Source organism: Schizophyllum commune (assembly GCF_000143185.2).
Source record: "Schizophyllum commune H4-8 unplaced genomic scaffold SCHCOscaffold_8, whole genome shotgun sequence".
Classification (NCBI taxonomy): domain Eukaryota; kingdom Fungi; phylum Basidiomycota; class Agaricomycetes; order Agaricales; family Schizophyllaceae; genus Schizophyllum; species Schizophyllum commune.
In genome coordinates, this window is record NW_026089545.1 from 659410 (window position 1) to 675608 (window position 16199).

A 16199-nucleotide genomic window follows, 5' to 3' on the forward strand; every position below is an offset into this window, starting at 1 on the left:
CAGCTGAAATCAGTAACGTTGCGGGTCCTCGGATAAGGGGTGTCATTCGACCTTAGCAAGTTGGCGTGCCGGGAGGGCGCGTCATGGAAGCCGAGAACAATGACTGCCAGATCGGGACGAGGCATTAGCGGCGCGCGCTTGTACTTTGCCTCCGACGCTCATGTTGCGCTCATTACCTTCACTGGCGCACTCATGTCGAATCCTCCCTCGACCGTCGCTGGCGCCTGCATCATACGCAAGACTCTCGTACACCCCTAGACTATCACAACGCTCTTTTCACGCGTCCTTTTCACGACATCAAGACGCAGCAGCGAAGCCCACGCCCCCCTCCCCTCCTTCCGCTTTAACCAATGGCAAACTCGAGGAGGTCGTCTCCTATAGCGGCCCCCTCGCCCCGACGATGCGCAAGCTGAAGTACGTGACGATGTCGACGCTCGCGCTGACGAGCGCCGCGGTGCCCGTCATGTTCCTCACGCAGTCGAGCCTGAGCCCAGTCGCGCTCGTGTCGCTCACGGGTACCGTGCTCGCGACCTCAGGCATCAGCACGGGGCTCGTAGCGTGGGGGTGCGGGCCGTATGTGACGCGGTTGCGGAAGTTGAGGGATGCGGCGCGGCCGGGCGGGGAGGTGGTGGAGATGAGCACTTGGAGTGTGTTCTTGAGGGAGCGGACGACGAGGGTGCGTGGACAATATGGTGCTCTATGGAAAGTGGTGCTTACGATCGGATGCGTGCAGGTATACATGACCGAGGCGCTCGTGAAGACCGAGCGGCCGCTGGCGACTTGGATGCTTGCGCCCTACCTTCAGAGACCAGCGGACAGTGTCGTCCCGGGGACCGAGCAGGTTGTGGCGGAGACCTTGAACGACAAGGGGGAGGTGATAGGGCGCTGGCTCGTGGTCTGGGGAGAGGATGGCTACGGCGCATGCAGAGAAGTAGGGAAGGTTTTCCGGTGAGCGCGCTTCTGAAATTTCCTTTGCATATCCTCAATTGCTTCACAGACATTTCTATGTACACGAGGAACTGCTGCATTGACGATACCATTTACACTGCTTAATTTTCGCCTTGCTTCCATCGCGGACGCTACGCGTAGGGCCCGACGGAGAAACTTTGGATTTTTCCCGAATCTCATGCCATTCTCAAAGGCCGTATCGAAACAACGGATAGATTCTGGGGATCCCGAGCGACTGTACCGACAAACGGATGAATTTGGGGCTCGAGGACCCAAGAAAAAGGTGAATGAATGAGCGCCGGAGCGCGATCTTTCATGACGACCTTTGTGCGTATATTATGTGGTCCTGGTGGCATCCGCGGCGCGGAGGGCCCCCGCCGTGGAGGCCACCTCCTTGGCATGCTGTGGCTGTTTTTCAAGTACCTGCTGATGGAGGACTGCACTCCGTGATCTTAAAGCACAGACAGACGCAGAATCACCGCACGCTCAGCTAGCCATCCACGAGTGCAAAGGTATGCTGTTCGCGTCTTCACTGCCTGCTATATCTCACTGCTGTCATAGGCTCTCGCGGCTCGAACATTTTCTTCGCGACGCTGAGATGATGCCCGCAGCGCAAGCGTTGAGGGGCGCTTTCTGAGCATGGCAGTCGCGCGCCCACGTCGCCTTCGGGGGACAAGCAGTTCATGACGAGGCGGACTTAATAGAAACGCGCGGGTGGAGCCTATCAGAGGTGGCTTGCTGCTCGAAGCGTTGAACATTCAGATCCCAGTGCATGGCAGCGGTCAGTTGTACCCTCGCTGCGTGGTCTTATACCCTGTGCGTGCCCCGTCTTCCGATCCCCGTTTGTGTCATAGGTGTCGATCTATCAGATGCTGCCACCTGTGTATGGCTAGCGACGCCATAGCCTGTCGCAAGCGTGTGCACGCAAACGGCACAACTTGCCATGCTGCATGACGCCACCAATACTTGCATATTCTTGAGCAACGCAGTATTTTTAGCGCGTCACTTTTCGAGATTCAAGTTCTACCTTGCCTTGCAAGGTCTCTCCGCCCTTGATTGGCCCCGTCAATTTGGATGGGTGCTCTTCGACAACAAATGTGAAGCATGCGCGCCACACGCGCACAACAGGGATCCAGTGCGCAAACCCAGCTCACTTTCACAGGCGCAAAGCAAGGTTAGAGCCGGCGAAGCCGCAGGTTTCCTCTAGTCACGATCCAGAGGTAGATTCATTGTCAACCCCGCTCCGAGTCCGACATAAACGTCACAGATGTGACTGCTATCACGAGACCAAGATGTCTGAGTGAACGCGACTTGTCACCAACCAATATCTTCTCCCGCATGTACGTCCATTGGCTCGCCAAATACTAGGACAACCGCTCATTGGATACAGCGTATACTCCAATGGCTGGAACACGTCGAAGGTCGCCTCAACAGCACGGATCGTCGAGGAAACAACCAAATCGTAGCGCCAAGCAGCGCGCTGCCCGCGACCAACTGGAGCAAGCCACAAAGGAATCAGCCACTCAGGCTTCCCAACAGTCTGCCTCTAGACGTGCCGCCGCGCGCTCGACCGATCCGTTAATCGCCGCAACCGAGCGCATGGTGGCCACTTTGAACGGGACTCTCGCGCCTGGAGAACAGCCGGCGGAATATGCATACGTTTATCAATATCTGCCTCCTTACTTGGCCATACCTGCCGGAACCCCGATGACGACTGCTCTCAAGGCCACCGTCACCTATTCGCCATTGTCCGAGGAAGTCATGAGGTTGATGTTCATAGCGGAGTGTGGGAGCGTGGAAGCTGGGATGGAGCAGGCGCGCGATGTATACGCCAACAGCGACATCAGAGGGGTGCGTCTCCATCACAGCGACCGCTACGCGTAGAACTAACGCTTATATAGGGTAACCCTGATCCCGAGGACACGACATTGCAGCTCGTCGATATCCCCGGCCAGAGCTATCATATGCGCTTCTGGCAGGGGCATCAGGACGCGGGGCGCTCTATCACCTTTCAGTTTTGTGACAACAAGACTCGACAACCAAGGAGACGGCCCCGCGGACTGCGTGTCTACTTCCGTGACACCCTCAATGTTCGACGAGAGATCAAATCTGAGGAGTACATCTTCGGCGCCCCCCAGCTATCGAAGGTTGCGAGCGAATCCTTTGTCACGTACGATGGCTACAAGGTCGAACTCGTCGTCAACAACGTTGCCGTCAAAATGCTTCGCATGCCCTGCCGTGCTACCGAGAGCCAGCCGGCCACGCCTCTCGAGGAGCTTCCGCTCGAGGATTGATTGATCATGCGAGCTACGCGTTTTGTATCTGTTTTTTGTATCCTGTAGCCTGTACAATGCTTGGTTGTACTGAATGTATACTCGGCTAGAGAGGCATCACGAGAATGCCAATCCGTTTTAGGGCCAAATGCCTCAGCTTAGGGTCTCTCCGACGGCGTAGAGTATGCGGGAACTCCGCAAGCGCGCTGTCGCAGTTGTGGACAATAGCGCTGTCGCTGGCTGGATTTCGTGCTGGGATCGGCCGAAGGTGCGCGTGTTATGCTCAATGCGCACAAGAGGAGAAGATCGGGAATGCTGGAGCCGTCGTTCATCCAAGTTCAACATCACGTATCGAGTTTGAAACTCGTGAGTCTAGAAAGACCGACCTGCAAAGGTGCCATGTATCGACCCAAACATGCCATACAAATACAATGCACACCACACGAGACAAGCCATACGCCGCGCGTCCCTTAGCTATATACAAACATAAGGACCAGCGCGGAAGGACAATATACAGGCGAAAAATCTCCAGAAGGAGATAAGGAGGAAAAAATTACCCACCGCCGCCGAAACGACGATGGGGTACAGCCATCAAGATGACCGTTGGAAGAGCCACCGAAGCGACTGTCCAGTGGTCCACCTGTCCAGGTATGAGGGCACATCCGAAGGTGAAGCCCACATGCTATGATCTGGGGAGAGGACCGTCAGCCCACGAGAGGCGCAGCGAGAGCATACCGGAACGTGAAGGTGTTGAGCGCGATGGGAAGTTGCCCTTCATGGACGTCTGCCCTCGATAATTCTGGAGACAGCGTCAGGTCGCGAACGACCGTCAGATGATACACACACACACCTAGGAGATTCTGCGATGGAGCTGATACATTGCCGATCGGAGGCGGTTCGAGACGGTGATTTGAGGTGGATGAGGGGCCTATCGCGACTTGAGCGCTGTATGATGACCGCAAAATTTCGTAGACTGGGAAAGTCATTGGCCTGTCGACCTCATTGCGTCGCCGCGCGGGAGAAGCTTCATTAGACACCGCCGGTCCTTGCTTTCGCGTCGTGATGGTCGACGTCGAGCGCACGATCATTGCCACTTAATTGGTGGGGTTTGAGGCATTCTGCAGGTTCGAAAGCCGACGTCAAAAAGTCTAATGAAGGTGGTTAGCAAAGAGAGCAAGACATTACGGTGGCGAAACGCACCATTGAGCTTCCCGGTCCTCGCGTCATTGGGAGAGCTCACGCGGCAATTGATGCTCTTGCGTGGCATCGGGGCGTTGGTTCAGTTGTCGGATGAACGCTTACGAATTCTGGAGACGATAGTCAATTAGGGAACACGAAGGAAAGTAGATGGTGCACCATTAGGTTACCTGGTCCCTACAGCATCGGGCTTAGCCGATACTAGGGTACATTGATGCCATGTCCACGCATCATGAGCTTGGAAAGGCGACGCCGCGAGGATCTGAGAAGATTGATTAGGGAAGGGAACATGAGCAACAGCCGAGTGGCGCACCATTGCGTTGCCCGTGTCCGTGGCATTAGGCGAGCTCGGGAGGGTATTGACGCTCTTGCGCGGCATCGGGGTGTTGAAGATGATAAAAGGCTGCACTTTGTCGAGATCTGAGGACAGGATCAGCGTGAAGAACATGAAGAACTGTCAATCAGCGTACCATTGGGCTGCTGTCCTACTAGCACTTCAATTGGCAAGCCCGGGATACATTGATGCGCCTGAGAGGCATCATGAGCTTGTCAAGATTTCGAGGGGATCTCGAGGAAGGTCAGTGGCAAGAGCAGGCGCGAGAACCGAGTGGCGGATCATTGAGGGGCCCCAACGTCGTGGCACTGGGCTACCTCGGGCGATATTGCTCAAATTCGCGAGCCATTGGGAGCTTGAAGGTCTTCTGCATGTAGAAAATATCTGGCGGCGATGGTCTGCGACGAGGTTCTGCCATGACGTTCGAGTGGCGTACCATTGGGCTGCACCTCGCCGTGGCATTGAGCTAGCCCGAGAGAACATTGACGGCACTTGCAAGTCGTCGTAGGCGTCGACGTCGGCGGATGGTGGCGAGTTTAGGGGGAAAGCAGAAGGTGAGAGTTGGGGTGAGATGAGGGTAAAAGACAAGAGAGGATGCCCATCAAAGCGCGAGCATGCGCCGCTTATGTATGGCGCCCGCGGGAATGTTCGCATGGCGATCACGTGGTCGGCTTCGTTCGAGTCTTTGTGCTGCGCAGGATGCAATGGAAACTGCTTGGAGCACACGGACCTGTGCTGCGTCAATCAACTGGATATATGGCATATTATCTCCCCGATAGAGGCTCCCATCTCTCTATTATCCGGCGTTCTCATACACCACGCCATCATGACTTGACAAGTTGGGTCCGGTTTACCCGCGGGAGGCTCGCAGGTCGATTCATTGCGAGCGACGCCTAAGGGACCCCCCGAGCTTGCGAGGGAGGGAAAGGCGGAGCGAGCAACACTGACTAACCCACGAGAATAGGGCTGCCTCCCTGACCAAACAAGTACAACAAGTGGTTATCGCGGGAAGTGATGTCATAGCGTGGGCGCCAGCAGGCGCGCGCGTCGCGACGCGGTCACGCGTCAGCGTGCGAGGCGTGACGCGCGCCCATAACTACCCACCCACCTCAGACATGCAGTGAAGTGCTATAGATCACGATGACCGCGGTCCCATGCTTAAGCTGAGGTATGGTATCACCACATAGCACAGGCAGGGTCGCTGCAAGCATCCTTATTGGCAGCGTCGATGGCTCAATGCCGACAATGCATCGACCGCCTGCGTGATTGCAGGCACCTCTTTCGTTCAGGAAGAGAACCGCAAAGTTGAAAGCACCAGTGTCTCTCTCCTTCGTTCTCTCATGAGCTTTGATTCTCAAAGCGTGACTCAGGGTGCAGCATCTCGACTTTCACATGAGTGTACAGTGTTGCTCGCTTGGTCTCAGCGAGCAGCACGTGGCTTGCCACCAAATATGTTATACTACGCGATACCCAGCTACATACAGCACCCTTCACACGAAGTACATCCAACACCCTACATACGTCCTTCGGCATCTACAGGTGCACAGTGACATGATAGTATATAGGCAGATAATCTCCAGAAGGAGATGGGGAGGAAAAAATTACCCACTGCCGCCGGAGCGGCGGTAGGGTCTGGCCACCAAAGGGGCCGTATGACAAGTCACCGAAGCGACCGTCTACTGGGAGCGCACCCCAAAGCCACGGCCGCGATGTAGCATGTCCTGAGGGAGAGAACCATCAGCTCACGAGATCTTGTGCGGAGGCATACCGATATATCGTGGGGGTGCCTAGTAGAGCACGAAGCCATTGCATAGACTTTTGCCTTCGATAGTCCTGAGGACGACATCAGCACGCGAATCACAGTCAATTAACCCACGCACGCACCTGGGTAATCCATGACTTCTAAAGACTGAGTCGATGCATTGCCAATTGAGGGCTGACAGGCGCGACACTTTGAGGTCGGGGAATAAAGCATTGCGACTTGAGTGCTAGTCCTTCGTCAAAATATTGACTGTCGAATATCGTAGAACATTAGCCTGCCGACCTCATTGCGTCGCCGCGCGGGAGAAGCGCCATTTGACAGCGCCGGTTCTTATTGCGCGTCGTCATTGTCGGTGTCGGGCTCGCGAACATTGTAATTTGATGGCTGGGGCTTGAGATGCTACATCGGTCGAGAGGCGACGTCGACAAAGTCTGATGAAGGAGTCAGCTAAGGGCGCCGGAACTGACGGCGGGCGACGTACCATTGAGCTGCCCGTTCTCCATGGCATTGGGCAAGCTCGCGAGTCTTCCACGCTATTCCTCCGGTATTGACGCTCTTCCGTGACGTCGTAGCGCAATATTGAGCTGTTCATTCGCTGTGGCATTGGCGAGCTCTCCGGGACATTGAAGCGCTTGGGTGGCATCTGGCCCAGAATACAATCGTTGACAAGACCTGGTTAACGAACATTAGCAACGGCAATGTGAAGAGCAGTCGGACAGCGCACCATTGAGCTGACCGTGTCCGCTCCATTGGTCTAGCTCCGGACTAATTGGCTGCGCTGGCGTGGCATCGGGGCGTTGGCAGTAGTAGAGGCTGAACTTTGATGAGATCTGACGTCGAAGATCAGCGAAGAGAACAATATGGATTGCCGAGTGGCGCACCATTGGGCTGCCCGAATATAGCACGTGATTGGGCGCGCCCGCGATACATTGGCGCACTTGCGGCGCGCCGCGAAGGTTGAAGGGACGATGTCGAGGAGAACTGTCGAGGAAAGTTAGCGACGACATCACGCGCGCCGGAAGCATAGCACACCATTGAGCTACCCGGTCGCCGTGGCATTGAGCGTGCTCGAGATGATATTGATGGTCTTGCCAGGCATCGAGAGATCGAGCATATTGCTTGCCGATGATTTGAGGAGGTCTAGCGGCAAAGGTAAGCGGTGAGAACACGCATGATGGTCGAGTGGCGCACCATTGAGAAGCCCGAACACGGTGACATTGGGCTACCTCGGAAGATTGCATTGGCACTTGCGAGCCCATTGAGCGTTTGAAGATCGTTCGCGTGCCGACGATATCTAGCGGTCAAGGTGAGCGACGACAACGTGCCGCGCCACTGAAGTGGCGTACCATTAGGCTACCCCGTCCGTCGTGGTATTGGGCCAGCCCGGGAGGACATTGACGGCGCTTGCGAGCCATCGTATTGTCGGTGTGCGCGGGCGAGTTCTTGAGGTTAGAAGCGGAGAGAAGCGAAGTTCGAGGTGGGGGCAAGATGAGGGAAAGAGACAAGAAGGGATGCCCATCAAACTCCAAACATGTGCCGCTTATGTATGTCGCCAGGGTGCCCGCGTGTCTGTCACGTTACCAGGTTCTCCATTGTTCGAGTCATTGTACTGCGCAAATCGCAATGGAAGCTGGCTGAAGGAACGCGGGTGGCCGCGCGTCGTTGGCGGAGAAGATCACTGTCATAAGGCGGTGATTGGTTTGCCGCCGAGGCAGTTACCTGAATATATCGCGCGCTTATTCGAGGGGCTCGAGGACGGTGGTGTGGACTCGAAGATGTAGTACGCGTCTGGAACACGCGTTCGACGCGCTATAGACGGCCATGACATAGTAAATACCGTCGTGTAATTCTTCGGCTGCCCTGCGCGAGGGGCTCGCCATCTCTCGTCGCTGTACAAGGACCCGGTGTGTCAGCTGCGCCTCCCAGCCTTCGCCGCATTGACGGAAATCACAACTTGTACATGAGGCGTGCCACAACCAGTTTAACGCGCACGTGTTTACTGACGTCACGCGTAGAGTTCGAAGTTCGATTCACACCAAGAACTCCGCAGATAAATCGACAGGCTGTAACGCTGCTATGTACAGCGCACAGCACATAACCTACAGTCAACAAACTACATATGCCCTCTCCTCAGCATCCACAGTGGGACGAGCCACCACAGAGAATATGTAAACAGGAAATCTCCAGGTGAAGATGAGGAGGGAAAAATTTTACCCACTGCCGCCGAGCCGACAATGAGCAACGGACAGCCAAGTGACCATATGACAAGCCACCGGAGTGACTGTCCTCTGGAGCACTGATGTCCAGGTATGGGAATCGCCCGAAGGCGAAGTCCGCATAATCATCCTGGGGAGAAAATCATCAGCCCACGAGCTGCCGTGCGAGCGCTCACCTGGTTGATCATAAAGGAAATGGGCGGGGTAAGTGGGTTAGGGGCCCGTCTCGATTATCCATCGCCTTGGAAAGTATCGGAGACAATGTCAAAACGCGAGTGTTTGCCAGGTATCCCATCTACACACCTTTGATCCCATAGCGCATCCGCTCTGCACCAATTCTCCGACGTAGTACAGGCTAGTATTCGTCGACTCACTGGATGCATTGCCGCTTGGAGGCACATTGGCGCGACGCCCTGAGGTTGACGAAGAGCATATTGCGACTTGGTGCGGGTCCTCGAACGCAATAGCGGCAGGCACATTTAGAGGGCCGATTGGCCGATCTCATTGCGTCGCCGCGCGGGATTACTGCATTGGACGGCGTTGGTCCTGGGCCTCTTTTCTCGTCTTCGCGTCTTGATGGTCATGTCGAGCAATGACACATCGAACAGAGCTCGAAGCCAATTTCAGTCCGTGTGGCAGAGAAATAGTCGCGCGAGCGCACCTGTCAGTCCCCGGTGGCCACGAACAAACTTTTCCCTGATCTTTGGCATATTGGGCGGCAACGCGGCGGTCGTTGATTGGCAAGTGAGCGTAACATTGATCAAGGGATCTCATTGCCACTGGGCGGCTGAGCTTCAGGTTCCCCACTTCTTGAGAGGTTGTCGGAGAAGTCTGATGAGAACGGTCAGTGGCAAGCTCATGCGGAGACAGCGGCAACGCACCATTGAGTCGCCCGGTCTCCACGACATTGGGCGAGCTCGTGTAAGCAATGAAGCTCATGCGCGACGAGTGCCGCTCTGTACATGTCTCTAAGGCGTCGACGAGGCTGGACGCTGAATATTGACGGGATCTGGCGAAGCAGGTCAGCGACGAGAACACGAAGGATCGACTGTCGCGCACCATTGAGCTGCCCGTGTCCGCGGCATTGGGCGAGTTTCTCCAAGTATTGACGCTCTTGCATGACGTCTTGGGGATTCAGAAGATGATGCCGAGAAGATCTTACAATGAGAGTCAGTGGAGAGGGCGTGTATAATCTCTGAATGGCGTACCATTGAGGGGCCCGGACACAGCGGCATTGGGCTAACATTGCTCGAATTTGCGAGCCACTGGGAGCGTGAAGGTTCTTTGCGTATCGAGGATATCTTTTAGTGAAGGTCAGCGACAGAGTCTGGCTCCGCCACTCGAGTGACTTACCATTGGGCTGCCCCTCGTCGGGGTATTGAGCAAGCCCGAGAGAACATTGACGGCACTTGCAAGTCGTCGTACGAGTCGGTGTCGGTGCATGGCGTCGAGCCCGGGAGCAAGCGGGTGGTGGGAGTGGGGGTGAGATGAGGGTCAAAGACAAGAGAGGATGCCCATCAAACCGCACACACGCGTGCCTTATGTATGGCGCCGCGGGAACGCTCGCGTGCAAGTCACGTGACATGCTCCGACTTGATGTTTGAGAGTCCGCACTGCGCAAATTGCAAAGGAGGAGGAGGTCTATGACACACTTTTGTCCCAGTGGATCTATATAGATCTATCACAGCGCCCTCGTCTTCCACATCACCATAGACTGACAAGTAGAACTTGCGTCGAGTTCGAATCATCGCAAGACGCTCGCAATTGAATAATAAACTGGGTGAGCTTTCGCTACGTCCTACGCGAGGTACATCCGGCACCATACATTCATCCTTTGGTATCTACAGACGCGAGAGCCGGTGCAGAGGAAATCATGTACAGAAGTAATCTCCAGAAGGAGATGGGGAGGAAAAAATTACCCACTGCCGTCGAAGCGACGGTGGGGTCCGGTCACCGAGGTGACTGTATAACAAGCGTCCGGAGCGACTGTCTACTGGCAGCGCAGCCGAGCGCAACGCCCGTCATATAATATGTTCTACGGGAGAGAACCATCAGCTCCCGAGAACGCATGCAGGAGCATACCGGCGCAGTCGTGAGGGTGTCAACCAGAATAGGAAGCTATTGTATTAAACTCTTCGCCTTCGTTATTTCTGGGGAAGACATCAGCACGCGAAAGACTGCCATAATCCACGCACACACTTAGGTAATGCCAAAACCTCCAACGACTGACTGGATGCATTGCCGATTGAAGGCAGGGTGGCGCGACGCCGTCGAGGCATGTCGCATTGCGAGTTGGGCGCTGGTCCTTCGTTGGGGTATTGGCCGTGGCATGTCGTAGAAGAGGGAAAACATTGGCCTGCCGACCTCATTGCGTTGCCGCGCGGGAGGAGTTCCATTGATCGGCCCCGATCCTTCGTTTCGCGTCGTGATGGCCGGCGTCGAGCTCACAACATTACCACTTGGTGGCTGGGGCTTGAGGTGTTGTATCGTTTGCGAGGCGATCTCAGAGAAATCTAATAGAGGCAGTTGGCAAAGAGGGCAAGAGACAACGGTGGCGACGCACCATTGAGCAGCCCGGTCTTCGCGTCATTGGGCAAGCTTGCGCGGTCATTGACGCTCTCGTGCGGCATCGGGGGATTGCCGAGGTTGCGGACTGCGAAATCGACGATTTCTGGTGTCGGAGGTCGACTGGTGAACATGAATGACAATGAGTTAGCGCACCATTGGGCTACCCAGTCGCCGTGGCATTGGGTCCAGCCGATACTACATTGATGCACATGCCAAGCATCGTGGATTCGAGAAGGCGAGGACGAGAGGATCTGAGAACGGCGATCAGGTAAGGGAGCATGCGCAACAGTCGAGTGGCGCACCACTGAGGAGCCCGGAAACCGTGGCATTGGGCTACCTCGGGAGATATTGCAGTACTTGCGAGCCACTTGAAGTTTGAAGGTGGAGTACGCGTCGAGGATATCTGGTGGTCAAGATCAGCGACGAAGGCATGCCACGCCACTTGAATGGCTCACCATTGGGCTGCCCATTTGTTGTGGCATTGAGCGAGCCCGAGGGAACATTGACGGCACTTGCGAGCCATCGAAGGCCGGGGGTGGATGCCAGTGTCGAGGGTAGGTAGGCGGAACGTGAGTCGCGGAGGATGAGGGCAGAAGGCAAGAGAGATAATCCATCAAAATCCAAACATGCATTGCTTATGTAGGGCGCCGTTCGAACTCCGCCCATACCATCAGTTACCAAAAGGAGATCAATGCCACGGGGCAGGACAATGGACTGTGTCGTTGTTAGACCTTGGCAAGGCGGCTGGCCTCTCTGCATTATTCGGTTCCTCCGAGATCGTATGCTATCTGAAAGACACTTTGGAAGTACGCAGATGACTGGGACGAGGCGTCTGTCATTGACAGACAATGACATCTGCAGGTTATTGAATTGATACTCGGTCCCAAGCCATTCGCGGCAAGAAACGCGACGCTCAGATGGACAAGGCAACGAACCAGATGATGAAGGCTTTCCTCGTCCCCGAATCTGTAAGGTCACGCAATTGGCTGTCTCGGCCAATGGTCGTCCGAGTCGCTGTTGTCAATGTTGCAATGAATGACTGTGAGTCAGAGAGAACGACCTCGCACGCTCGCTGAGGATCTTCCTGCGTATGATTGTGAGCCACTGGACAAAGGGATACCATGCATCGTACGCTTTCGCGCGGCCGTGATGGCAGAAGACAAGTTCAACTCCGTGACACTCACATGATGAGGCAAGCTCGCATGCCATCATTCCTCCCCAGCCGAATGTGCCCCTAATCTCTTGGAAAATGCGCAGAAAAATGGGGCTGATTTCTCGCCTACTGGCTGCACCTGCATGGATGGCCCACAAGCCAATTCTTCGCCCTCGCTGGAGCCCGGACGAGTGTGAGTGCCAAGGTCGTGAAGTCATCGACATCAGCACATCGGTCCGGTGAACGATCTCCGCAAGCGGGAGCATCTGGACTTACGGAAAGCCACCAAGATCTGCTCGGTTCATAAGCGGATGCCGATGACTCCCTTCCTACCTTCATGATACCCGACTTCAGACCTTAGACGCCATTCATGCCCGCCGTCAACACCTTGCTCGCGGAGAGCGCCCTGCGCGCCGGCCCGCTCGTGCTCGAAACGCTCGTCAAGCACTACTTTGCGAAGCTGAAGCGCGACACAGAGAAGCAGGCGAAGACCAAGCTCAGCCAGGAGGACTTGCTGTACGATCAGGCGTTCACTATAATCAAGGTGCGCGGCAGAGCGTTCGGGCCGTCTGCATCCTACTCACTGCTCCATCCAGGCATTCCTCAACGAGGCGAGCTTGTACGGCTTGCCATACTCCGTCTCGTTACATCTCTGAATCCCCCTCGCAGACATACTGTTGAAGAAATCCAAGGCTTCTCGAACACCCGCACACCCGCGCCACCATGGGTCAAGGTCGTGCGCGTCCTCGTGCCGCTCGAATCATGCGACAAGGCTGCGGAATACATCGTCGCAGCGCTCGGCGGCGTTGACATGGCCAAGCGCGTCGTCGGAGGCGTCAAGTGGTGGCAAGTGCGCGGCCTGAAGGGGTATGTGATGCATCAAGTTCCCGCGGATCGTGCTAACCCATCTCCAGCGTCGACGGTCAATGGATCTGCACGAAGAAGGACTACCAGGAGGCCAAGCGCCGCTACAAGGCTCGCGAATCCCATCCTGAGGTCATCCTGGACGCGCCGGACGATTCAGGCGTCTACGAACGCGACATGGACGAGATGCGCTGCATCCTGTATCTTCACGGTGGCGGATATTACTTCGGGAGCGTCGATCAAGAGCGCTACAGTATCCAGCGCTTCGCGCGGAAGATCAACGGCCGAGTGTTTGGTGCGTACGCGATGCCATACGGTTACACCCGTTGCTCATCCATGCTCAGCCATCAACTACCGGCTTGCACCTCAGTACCCCTTCCCTTGTGCCCTCCAAGATGCTCTCGCTGCATGTAAGCCGTTTACAGCCCTTCACAACATCTTCTCATCTCGCTCTAGACATCTACCTCATCCGCCCGCCGACCGGCGCCATTCACAAGCCCGTCGATCCGGCTCACATCGTCGTCGGCGGCGACTCAGCCGGCGGCGGCCTCACTCTTGCCCTCCTTCAAGTCATCCGCGACACCCCAGACCTGCCTGCCCCCGCCGGCGGCCTCCTCATCTCTCCTTGGTGCGACCTCACACACTCCTTCCCGAGCATCCACACCAATACAGCGACGGACGTGATCCCCGACTTCGGCCTCTCCTTCCAGAAGCCGAGCACGCTGTGGCCGCCGCCATCCGCGGACATAACGTCGCGCGTGCACGCTGGACTGAAGAGTCGGATCCGGCAGGTCTTTCATCCTCACGGGGACCCCGGCGGTGTGCGGCGCGCAGAGAGCAGGATCTCGCGCGAGTACTTTGATGAGGAGCGGCCGGCTGCGCTGTCTCCTGGCGGTGTCGAGATGGGGCGGACGACGCCGTTGCCGCCTTTGGACCAGGACACGGAGGTCGTGACGATGCGCACGAAGAGCGGAGAGGGTCTCTCCCTAGACCGACAAGTGCATCTCTATGCTCAGAATAGCCTGATCGGACATCCGCTCGTCAGTCCGGCCCTCTCATATCTGGGCGGTCTGCCGCCACTCTTGTTTATCGTCAGCGACAGGGAGGTGCTGAGGGACGAGGATGTTTACACGTAAGCATGCATCTGGTCACTCATTCAACGTACGCTGATCATCCCTTAGAGCCCACAAAGCGGCCTACCCTGAGCGATTTCCCGTACGACAAGAGGCGCGGGATCTCTACCCGACCCTCAACGGCATTGAAGAACGGTTCGGTCGCACGCCAGTGCACTTGCAGGTTTACGACGACACCGCGCACATTCTGCCCATCCTCTTCCCGTTCACGACGCCGGCGAAGTTCTGCTTCCGCGCCATCGCGACGTTCTGCAAGTACGTGACCGGGATGCCGCTCGCCTCCGCCGGTCAGATCAGTCCTTCGCCTTCCTCGTCGCAATTTCTGGACGAGAATGGAGGTGGCGAGGTGCCGGGCTCGCCGACGAAGATTGCGAAGAGAAACTCGATCATCGGCCGGGCGAGGAGCACTATACGGAAGGCGTCCTTGTCGAGGGCAGGGTCATTGTCACGGACGCACTCAGAGTCGCGCGTACGGAGGAGTACTGTGGACATACCGCCGTCGCCGGCTCGGTCTGCTTTTGCGCCACCTTTGTCGCCTCTGCTGCCTACGCCTTCGTCAGAGCAGCAGCAGCAGCAGGGGGCGATGCTCGACAAGCCGCTCGTACCCTCTCCTTTGCCGTCGCCGTCGCCTTCTACAACGAATCTCAGCGCGGCCCCGCCGAAGAGCCCATCGTACAAGGACAAATCGACAGCATCCTCGGACGTCGGCGGGGCTCGCTTCCACCGGTCTACAGCGGTCGGCATTGCCCAGGGCGAGCGCTACGCAGGCAACCCCTCAGTATACGGTTCGACAAGCACCAACGAACAAGGCTCGCCCACCCTCGGATCCTGGAACGGCGACATGATCCGCGAGCGTGTCGCTACCGCCGGGATCGTCCGCCCCCTCGAGCCCGAGTCCGAGCTACCCGCCTTCCAAGTCGACCCCGACGCCGTCGGCCGCATCACCGAGCTCACTGTCCGCCGCTTCATCGACGGCAAGGCGCGCTACGGGAAGAAGTACGAGCGCGCCTTGAAGGGCATCGAGCGCGAGCGGAAGCGTCTCTTGGAGCGCGCGCGCAAGCAGACCGCGTCGCCCGCGCCCACTACAACGCCGCAGCCGGACAAGCCGAGCTGGGGGTGGGGCTGGGCGCTGGATGGGGAGCGGCCGCCGCCGAGCAGTGTGGCGGCGAGGCGGGATACGGAGGAGGCGATGCGGCTGGCGCGGATTGCGGATGAGGGCGTGTTCCAGAGGGAGCATGTGCTGAGCGGGAATAATTTGTGGTCGGTCGTTGTCAATTTTCTGACGGTGGGGCCGGAGAGGAGTGAGGGGCGAAACCATGAGGGCGAGGAACACCCGAAGGACGAGGAGCATCCGAAGCGCGAGGGTGTGAAGGGGAGGCGGCCCTCGCACGGGGAACACAACGAGGCCCGGGCGAAGACGGAGGATGACGCGGTGACGCGTCCTCGAGCAGAGAGTGCGCTGCGGTCGAAGTTGTCCATGTTTCTGCCCAAGGAGAAACATGCGAAGGAGAGGTCGCATACCGCGGACGCTCCAACGAAGGCGTAATTCATAGTGAGTGCTGCACCGTTAACTAGATGTCGTTGATCCTTGCGCTAACAATCCATGCCAGTGGACAGGTTTACCAACTGCAATGTAATGTTAACGACCCTCGCGGTACCACATCGTTCACTTCCTGCTCTATCTTATATACCAGCGTATGGAACTCATTAATGGACGCTATCGCATGCTTCTAGATTGTTGACCCGAGCTT

The 16199-nt window shown here is 56.8% G+C and overlaps 7 protein-coding genes across 7 annotated transcripts; 3 read left to right on the forward strand and 4 right to left on the reverse strand.

The window, feature by feature from the left end:
- Nucleotides 1-14: 14 nt before the first annotated feature.
- Nucleotides 15-1231, forward strand: SCHCODRAFT_02546372 (uncharacterized protein). The gene is made up of 3 exons (XM_003030630.3): nt 15-676; nt 734-948; nt 998-1231. The coding sequence occupies exons 1-3, from the start codon at nt 161-163 to the stop codon at nt 1029-1031; spliced, it is 765 nt and encodes a 254-aa protein (XP_003030676.1). The 5' UTR covers nt 15-160; the 3' UTR covers nt 1032-1231.
- A 1107-nt stretch (nt 1232-2338) lies between these two features.
- On the forward strand, nt 2339-3377 carry SCHCODRAFT_02630977 (uncharacterized protein). The gene is made up of 2 exons (XM_003030629.3): nt 2339-2799; nt 2850-3377. The coding sequence occupies exons 1-2, from the start codon at nt 2350-2352 to the stop codon at nt 3240-3242; spliced, it is 843 nt and encodes a 280-aa protein (XP_003030675.1). The 5' UTR covers nt 2339-2349; the 3' UTR covers nt 3243-3377.
- A 548-nt stretch (nt 3378-3925) lies between these two features.
- On the reverse strand, nt 3926-4866 carry SCHCODRAFT_02507474 (uncharacterized protein; the record flags this gene model as incomplete). The annotated part of the gene is made up of 6 exons (XM_003030202.3): nt 3926-4020; nt 4072-4194; nt 4259-4369; nt 4524-4528; nt 4589-4680; nt 4732-4866. The coding sequence occupies 6 exons, from the start codon at nt 4864-4866 to the stop codon at nt 3926-3928; spliced, it is 561 nt and encodes a 186-aa protein (XP_003030248.2).
- A 1651-nt stretch (nt 4867-6517) lies between these two features.
- SCHCODRAFT_02337057 (uncharacterized protein) lies at nt 6518-7567 on the reverse strand. Its single transcript, XM_050342418.1, has 6 exons — nt 7547-7567; nt 7396-7495; nt 7239-7344; nt 6996-7186; nt 6637-6945; nt 6518-6585 (listed from the first exon to the last, which is right to left on the reverse strand). Exons 2-5 carry the CDS (start codon nt 7396-7398, stop codon nt 6784-6786), a joined length of 462 nt encoding a protein of 153 aa, XP_050199142.1. The 5' UTR covers nt 7399-7495; nt 7547-7567; the 3' UTR covers nt 6518-6585; nt 6637-6783.
- Nucleotides 7568-9490: 1923 nt separating this feature from the next.
- SCHCODRAFT_01202427 (uncharacterized protein) lies at nt 9491-9850 on the reverse strand (the record flags this gene model as incomplete). The annotated part of the gene is made up of 3 exons (XM_050341231.1): nt 9491-9561; nt 9612-9722; nt 9790-9850. The coding sequence occupies 3 exons, from the start codon at nt 9848-9850 to the stop codon at nt 9491-9493; spliced, it is 243 nt and encodes an 80-aa protein (XP_050199143.1).
- Nucleotides 9851-10795: 945 nt separating this feature from the next.
- On the reverse strand, nt 10796-11780 carry SCHCODRAFT_02736885 (uncharacterized protein; the record flags this gene model as incomplete). Its single annotated transcript, XM_003030201.2, has 6 exons — nt 10796-10880; nt 10930-11243; nt 11294-11418; nt 11452-11493; nt 11601-11701; nt 11754-11780. The coding sequence occupies 5 exons, from the start codon at nt 11778-11780 to the stop codon at nt 10930-10932; spliced, it is 609 nt and encodes a 202-aa protein (XP_003030247.1). The 3' UTR covers nt 10796-10880.
- Nucleotides 11781-12821: 1041 nt separating this feature from the next.
- SCHCODRAFT_02509152 (alpha/beta-hydrolase) lies at nt 12822-16182 on the forward strand (the record flags this gene model as incomplete). The annotated part of the gene is made up of 8 exons (XM_003030628.2): nt 12822-12995; nt 13048-13070; nt 13121-13318; nt 13366-13610; nt 13660-13725; nt 13772-14447; nt 14497-15921; nt 16059-16182. The coding sequence occupies 8 exons, from the start codon at nt 12822-12824 to the stop codon at nt 16180-16182; spliced, it is 2931 nt and encodes a 976-aa protein (XP_003030674.1).
- Between the last annotated feature and the right edge of the window lie 17 nt (nt 16183-16199).